General features: G+C 41.4%; 1 protein-coding gene across 3 annotated transcripts in view; it reads right to left on the bottom strand.

Annotated features, from left to right (window-relative positions):
• PEX3 (peroxisomal biogenesis factor 3) overlaps nucleotides 1-8,444 on the bottom strand; it is a 38,390-nt gene that overhangs the window by 17,361 nt on the left and 12,585 nt on the right. For all 3 annotated transcript variants that reach the window (XM_069975036.1, XM_069975037.1, XM_069975035.1), the window contains exons 2-7: nucleotides 7,407-7,494; nucleotides 4,718-4,849; nucleotides 3,421-3,502; nucleotides 2,687-2,730; nucleotides 1,575-1,699; nucleotides 2-68 (exon numbers count right to left, since the gene is read on the bottom strand). In XM_069975036.1, coding sequence (XP_069831137.1) covers nucleotides 2-68; nucleotides 1,575-1,699; nucleotides 2,687-2,730; nucleotides 3,421-3,502; nucleotides 4,718-4,849; nucleotides 7,407-7,476 — 520 coding nt within the window. In that variant the 5' untranslated portion in view covers nucleotides 7,477-7,494. The remainder of the gene's footprint in view (nucleotide 1; nucleotides 69-1,574; nucleotides 1,700-2,686; nucleotides 2,731-3,420; nucleotides 3,503-4,717; nucleotides 4,850-7,406; nucleotides 7,495-8,444) is intronic.

Consider the following 8,444-nt stretch of genomic DNA (forward strand, 5'->3'; position numbering starts at 1 on the left):
CCATCTCCTAGGAGGTGCTGAATGCTGGACAGATATTGTTGTTGTACCTCGGGGGATGCCTGCAATCCCTGAAATAGGAATAACATTTCATTAGACAGAATAAATGCTGTCAGAGGGATGATTCACAGTTACAGCTCTTGTTCTTCCAATGTTAAAAACAAAATTACATCTTGCCCACAATGTTATAGTGAAGAGCAAAGGTCTGAGCATAGATAATAAACCATTAAAGAGGATTGCCCCCCAAAAATGTCAAAATTACCAGTACATAGTAGTCTATTAGGCTACTAAGTGGCTACTCCACCTCTGCTTCTCTCTGTGCTATCCTTCCTGTATGAAGAATTTTCCAGCGTTGCTATTTCCCAGTCATTACAGTACGTGTCCATTATACAAACCAACTATTTTTTTAACTATTTGTTTTAAACCGTTTACTGTATTATTGGACAATGTTTAAATTCCACAAAAAAAACACATAAAAATGTGAACAGAAAAAAAAAAAAGCTATACTCACTTTCCTTACAGTACAAATGAAGCGAATCACTTCGCAAGCTCTACAATCTGCTTACCAGCCTGCTGCTTTAGAGGTCTGCCACTTCACCCTGGGTGCCTGGAAAAGCTGGATCCAGTCCTGGGAAACTCTCCCAGGAGTGGATCCAGCTTTTCCAGGCACCCAGGGTGGAGTGGCACAGAGCAGCATGGACTTCAAAGGCAGAAGGCTGATAAGCAGATTGCTGCGCTAACAAAGCACTTTGCTTCGTTTGTACTGTAAATTTGCTCATCTCTTCTTTGCTCACTTCCCCACCACCTCTGATATCATGAAGCTCCAGTCCTGCTGCACAGTGCTTCTGAGATTGGGGGTCAAAGTATTTCCTGCTTAACCAATCAGTGGCTGAGGAGGGTCTCCACTGCAGCCATTGTGTGGGCCATACCACATGCTGACCCTGTACCTAAAAGCACACAGTGGGACCAGAGCTCAGTAATAATAGTGGCCAGGAAGCATAGAAAAGAGCCCTTTACACAAAACTATTATTGTGCAATAAATCCTTAAATTATTACAATTTAAGCGATAATCTTCTGGTGTAAACGTGGTAACAATCAAACAGCAAATGAAAATTGGTTTATACATCACTGATTGCATGTTTTGGGCTGTAGTGATTTATCTTTTTGTCTAAAAGAAAAAAATCATTGCTTGTTGTTTGCTTAAGCAATTTATCTGTGCGTGTAAACGGACCCTAAGGGGGCATTACAACGTCTGCAAAAAACTTTCCGTGCAGAGACGGCATTCTTTGGACCAGCATTCTTTTGGAGTCAGTAGTGCACACTTTTGAACAGTTTTGGAGCTCATGGCAGAAAACATGGTGGGCACTAACTTCAAATAGCCAGCACAGATCAAGTGCTCTGTAAACTTCTGGAATTAACTTTCTCTGAAAAGCTGACAAAGTTCCAACCGTTGGTACACGTGCTCTGTGACATTGTTTATATTGTTGTATATATCCCTGTGGAGTGATTATTATGAACTATCGACTAAATGTTGTAAAATCAAACTAGTATTCAATCTAACATTTTTTTTTACTTACATTGCCATTCTTTGCCACTGAAGAATTATCTAGGTAGATATATCCACCAATAATGTTTAGCTGAACTCTCAGAAGCACAACAAGCATGCATGTACTGTAAACTGCCACCATGCTTCTAGTAAAGCCTGCAAATAACAGGGGAAAACACAATAAATACCTTCAATATTTTTATCCATACAAATCACATATAGTACCCCAAAACCTTTGCCTTTATTGTTACTGGTCAGATACTTTCTCTTGGGAAAGTGGAAGATTTGTTTTAGTCCATTAATAAAAGACTAAGCATATTATTATGCATGCAGTTTTGTTTTACACCACTGATAACATAAACAACCCATTGTAAGAGTAACAACTTAGAGTAAGTTGTAAATCAACTGGTTTCAGAAAGTTACATAGATTTGTAGTTTACTTCTACTTAAATATTTCCAGTCTTCCAGTACTTATCAACTGCTGTATATCCTGCAGGAAGTAGTGTAATATTTTCTGTCTGACACAGTGTTCTCTGCTGCCCCCTCTGTGCATGATAGGAACTCTCCAGAGCAGTAGCAAATCCACACAAAAAAACCTATGCTGCTTCCCAGACTGAAAAGAATACACCACTTCCTGCAGGACATGCAGCAGCTGGTAAGTGCTGAAAGAATGGAGATTTTTAAATAGAAGTAAATTAAAAATCTCTGGCACTAGTTGATTTGAAAGTTGAGCTAGTGCTCATAAATATCGAGAATCACTGAGACACACACATAATAGAGAGGACTAGCTTGCGGTGCTCAGAGTCAGTGTTATTTAGAAGGAGATTTTTGAATCAGCTGCTCCGAACTACGTAAGCGATAAAACATTGTGTTCAGCTTCTCTGTCACTAGTTTATGCTACCCATAGATGGGACATCATAAACCTGCTGACAGAGTCTCAGTAACAGAAATCTATGGACATGCTTTCCAAAGAGATACTCAAAAAGTAACTGTTAAAAAATGCTGAAAAATATCTATTCAAACACGGCAAATAATTAGAATACCATATTACCATAATACCATAATTAAGTCTTCTTTATCATGTAATATGAATGTAATTCTGAAAACTAAGCACAAAGTTTACTCAGATGGTACAGTACTTACTAATAATCTTTAGATCTTCCCATATTTCTATCTTGTTTGATGGTCTGCAGAACAAAATCATTTAATTTTAGGTGAACAACAAATACATGAAATGTATGAAAACAAAACCAAAGCCCATGGAGTATACAACATACACTCACATAAATACTGCACATCATTGGGGTATACAACATACACTAACATACAACATACACAAATATTGAACATCATTGGAGTATAGGACATACACTCACATAAATACTGTACATAATTTACAGTCAGTGACTGGCTGGGTGGGCTGTCACTGACTAAGGGAATTGTTTGGGCACAAATTACAGATGATCCGAAATTATGTTTTTTACTCTGGAGACAAATAGTTTTTAATATATTGCCTTATTAAAGTTATAATATCATTAATATTATTGCTCATTTTTGGTTAGTGTCAGCAGTAAGGGGTCCCCCTTGCCGACACCAACACGTGTGTCGGGAACTCCCGATCGCCTGCTCTGATCTAGCGCTGCCTAACAGCACTATGCAGAGCAGGTGTACAGTACACATTGTTATATACAGTACCCAGGGGCTGCCCAACATGATTGCTGTGTCTTGCAGCCTCTGTATAAGTATATACAGCACAGCGGGGGGGGGGGGGTATGTGCGGCTCCCAGCATCATAATGTGTGCATGGACAGAATTTTACCAATAATACTTTTAAAATTAAACTATAAATTAATCTGATGGATTCAATATTAAGAATACCTGTTTTTCAGCAAACTTGTAAGACTTTCTGAATTCAGCTGCTGCATTAACGCCTCTCTCAGAGCAGGGAGCATTGATAATACTACATAGGAAGAACAGAGAGGCTAACAACTGTTATACAGCCAACAAAGCAACATATTATAAAGAATTATATGGCAAAGTCTTTGTTACAGATAGACTAGCCATCAAATGTTATTGCTGGAAAAAATGTGAAACTTCTTAAGCCTTGATAATAATGAACATTATTGATAATCCCTCCTCATGGGCTTCCTTATACCAGACTGTGCTGACAGAAATACAGGATCTGCCGAGTAACAAGCATTATCCATCAATGTGGAAGATCTGAACTGGATGCAATCTAGAGGCAAATCTCAAATAGTTCTCTTTGTTTCAAATCCATCGTCCTGGACTGTTCCATTCTTTTTATGCTTAAAGTGTATGATTTTTTTTTCCTATCTTTATATAAATGTTATACATTTGGCCAAACTGTGCTCCATGCTCTCTCCGTGCAGATATTGTGTCTTTTCTCTGTCCAAAATGAGCCCAAACACAGGAAGTCCAAGTCCTTTGCACACTCACACGAGGAAAGACACAGACTTCATGCAGATACTATATAAGGGTCCTTTTACACACAAAAAGATATATAACAATTTATCTGGCCGATTTTTTAAGCCAAAGCCAGGAACAGACAATATACAGAGAACAAGTCATAAAGGAATGCGGAATCCGCCTGGCCATAGAATGGTGTCTATGGAGCCGTCAGATATGTGCACCGCCGTGAACAGGTATGAGCAACGGAATCCCTCTGAATTTATCCACGCGGATTCCGTAGTCTGAACCCACCCTAACAATTCAGTCAGAGGTTTTGGTGCTGTGTGATGGGAGAGCTGACCATACAATGTGAGCACCCTCAGGTTTTTCTGCTACTGAATGTGGACATGCAGCAGCTGTATAAATGCTCAGTGAAAGGAGATGCCTAGTGGCCATATGTATAACATTGATTTAAAAAACAGAACATACTAAAAAAAAAAAATAGTATATTGCAAAACTGCTTGTGATCACAACTAACGTTGATTTCTTTAAAAAATAAATAAATACATTTCACAAAAGTGCCTCACGTGAAGTGTACAATTTATTGTACGGTACGGTTAATCCTTTTTGCATAATGCTCCATTCTTATAAATCTGCACTGCCTCAATAAGAGAATACAACTCTAACTTCAGTGACTAATAACCACGTAGACCACTCCACACACAAAATAGTTTTTGACACATTTCCCTAAGAATATAAGAACCACCTGTCATGTTACATGTTCTCTGGTTGCTTTCAAAGTGATACTGTCTCCGAGCTTGTGCAATGTATTCAGCAGCTTCTCTTTCCTGAATTTCACGGATTTTCTTTTGTGCATACTTTCCAAGGATGTATACACCTAGAAATATAAAAGTAAGGAAAAGAAATCGGACTACTAACTACAACATTGCTGCGCCGCAGTGAGAATGCCTACAGCTGTTCAGCTTTAAAGCGACTCTGTACCCACAATCTGCCCCCCCCCCCCCCCAAACCACTTGTACCTTCGGATAGCTGCTTTCAATGTAAGATCTGTCCTGGGGTCCGTTGGGCAGGTGATGCAGTTATTGTCCTAAAAAAACAACTTTTAAACCTGCAGCCCGTGCCAAACGGGAGTATCCGTGCCCTAACTTTGCACCACCTCTCCGTCCCTCCTTCCCACCCTCTTCATCATTAGGAATGCTCCAGGCAGATTGCCTCCTATTCCCCACCTGTGTCAGCCCAGCACATGGGTTGGATCGTTAAGTAGCTGTGCAGTGTTCAGCATGGCGAAAATGTTCCAGTGGCATTTCTAATGATGAAGAGGGTGGGGAGGAGGGACAGAGGGGTATTGCAAAGTTAAGGCACAGATACTCCTGTTTGGCATGGGCTGCAAGTTTAAAAGTTGTCTTTTATGACAATAACTGCATCACCTGCCGAACGGACCCCAGGACAGATCTTGGATTAAAAGCAGCTATCCAAAGGTACAAGTGGTTTGGGGGGGGGTGGTCAGATTGTGGGTACAGAATCGCTTTAAAGTGACTCTGTATCCACAATCTGCCCACCCCAAACCACTTGTACCTTCGGATAGCTGCTTTTAATCCAAGATCTATCCTAGGGCCTGTTCTGCAGATAATGCAGTCATTGTCCTTAAAAACAACTTTTAAACTTGCAGCCCTGTGTCAAACTGGCGTGGCCTAGAGTGTTTGTGAATTAGGCTGGTACAACCTCTCTGTCCCTCCTTCCCGCCCTCTTCATCATTAGGAATGCTCCAGGCAGATTGTCTGCTATTCATCACCTGTGTCAGCACAGCACATGGGCTGGATTGTTAAGGCACCTGTGCAGCGTTCACTGCAGAGGAATAGAAAAATACTGCCAGTGGCATTCCTAATGGTGGGGAGGAGGGATGGAGGGGGATGTGCAAGGTTAGGTCACAGATACTCCAGGCCACAGCAGTTTGACACAGGGCTGCAAGTTTAAAAGTTGTTTTTAGGACAATACCTGCATCACCTGTTGAACGGACCCCCAGGACAGATCTAGGATTAAAAGCAGTAATCTGACAATACAAGTGGTTTGTAGGGGGCTGATTTTGGGTACAGAGTCGCTTTAATTCGTAACTGAACCAAGATGAGAAGGTGGGAACAGCTGGTGACAGAATTCTGTATAGTGCATAGTAAATAGTACATAGGAGCTGCAGAAACCAAACAGCATAAAACTGTTAATGAACCCATATTACAAAATAACAAAAGAAAAACTAAAATTGCTTTTAAAGAGAACCTGTCAGGTCCCCAGAGACTCTCAAACTGGCCAAGGGACCTAACAGGTCAGGAGAACAGCAATCAGACACCATGCATCTGATCGCTCTGCGATCTGACAGAGAGGACAAAATGATGTACAGTCACAATGCCGCACACTCAGGCCTTTTCTCCATTGTGCCAGATAACAGAGCGCTCAGGAGAACAGCATCAGCACACTGCTCTGACCTGTCAAGTGCTCCGACACTGTTAGCGCGCATCCTTCTCTTTAACCACCAATCTGTCATCAGGCCGCCCCCACCTCCAAACTAAAAGATTGACAGCCGGCTCATGCTCGGTTGCGCAGGATTTCAACGTAGGTAAAGATGAGTTGTCTGTCGATCTTTCAGTGAGACTTCCAGGTAACTGTCAGCACTTACATATATATATATACATGCTATCAATTTCTTTTAAAAACATAAGGGGTATCTACTGCTACAGCTGTACTGCTCTATGCTGGCACAATTGTATGCTAGATAGTGCTGAGAAGCACTGCTTTTGAAGGACTGAGGCATGAAACTAAGGGAGCATTCACATATTCCATGAATTTGGTCCCTGTATGGACGATGTGCTACAAACCCCCTGACATCAGTTTAAATCTCCATAGTACTATACTGACACAGCTGCATGGCTGTGTCAGTACAGCACCATAAATTTAATCCATAGCACATCTTCTGTGCATGGACCGCATTTACGGAATGTGTGAATGCCCCTTAAGGGCCCAAATACATTGAGCAATAATTGGCCGAATCAGGTCAATTATTGCTCTGTGTGAGGGTCCATTTACACAGAAAGATTATCTGACAGATTTTCTGCCAAAGATTTGAAGCCAAAGTCAGGAATGGATTTGAAAAGAGGAGACATCTCAGGCTTTCCTTTATGACCTGTTCTCCGTTTATAGTCTCTTTCTGGCTTTGGCTTTAAATCTTGGCAGATAATCTGTCAGATAATGTTTCTGTGTAAATGGACCCTAATGGAGACAACGATCAGCCGATGACAACGATCATTGGCTGATTGTGTCAAATGGTCTGACACCGAAGTCATCAGCTGCCGACTAGCAAAACAGCGCTCATTTACATTATTGATTGGGCAGTCATTGGCGCGTCTAATAGGACCCTAAGTATGCAGTTTTCCCACAAAGATTACCTCCTGCAAATGCACCAACAATGATGAATTTTCTCTTGTGACGCTTTAAGAAATTCCAAACAGAAAGCATGGCAGAGGTAAGGAAGGCCTGAAATGTAATGAGAAAAACTAAATTATATTTATATAGCAAAAACTAGATATGAAAAAACATTACAAAAGACATTAGGAGTAAGAAAATCCACTGTGAATGCCTGAATGGGTAAAATATCTTAATAAAAAAATCCTGGAAATGAACACTGTGTGTTCTACTACAGAGCAGCAGATCAGCCACTGCTTGAAGGGGTACAAGGCTTTTTTTTTTTAAGCATTACCAAGTTAGTGACCTCCCCACTTCATGCTGCTGAGGTACCACGTTCTCCAACCACTTCAGAAGAAACTTGAGATGTGACGTTGGCAGGCCCGCTCAGCCATTCAGTGGCTGTAGTGGTGTCCTGCCTCTGCTGCTGAATGGCTGAGCGGGCCTGCCAACATCACGTTTCTTCTGAGATGCTTTGGACCAAAGCAGCATGAAGTGGGCACAGGTTCGTGTAAGTATCAGTTCTAGTGGGAAGTATTTTCCAACCATGACTGTGCAGGAAGGGGCAATGACGGTCTGATGTGACATCATGCCAACACAACATAATGCCAGGGCTGAGGCAACATCATCTCATTTAGGAATGCAGTAGGTAGATATGTAGGAGAATGTTATCACAGGTCACATACATCTTCAAAACAAATGTTATATATACATACACACTGGGTGCAGTCTTCTTGTCTATTGCTAATACAGTATAAATATAGTTATCTCTAAGTCTATGCCAAGGAGCAAAGTCCAAAGTGTGCCCACTACTTCTTCTCCAGACCCCTGGCAGCACCTCCACTACCCACTGCGATGTGATGTATACCCTGCCCGTGGTATACACAGCCTATGGTATAGTGCTATACACAGCCCATGGCTCAGCTGCTACTACAGCACAGGTGGCACCATGGCTTCCCATGGTCAGCTGTCTCCTCCTGCCCCCTGTATGTAATGTCATGCAGCAGAGGTGTTGTTCATAC

This window comes from Dendropsophus ebraccatus, chromosome 6 (assembly GCF_027789765.1).
Source record: "Dendropsophus ebraccatus isolate aDenEbr1 chromosome 6, aDenEbr1.pat, whole genome shotgun sequence".
NCBI lineage: Eukaryota > Metazoa > Chordata > Amphibia > Anura > Hylidae > Dendropsophus > Dendropsophus ebraccatus.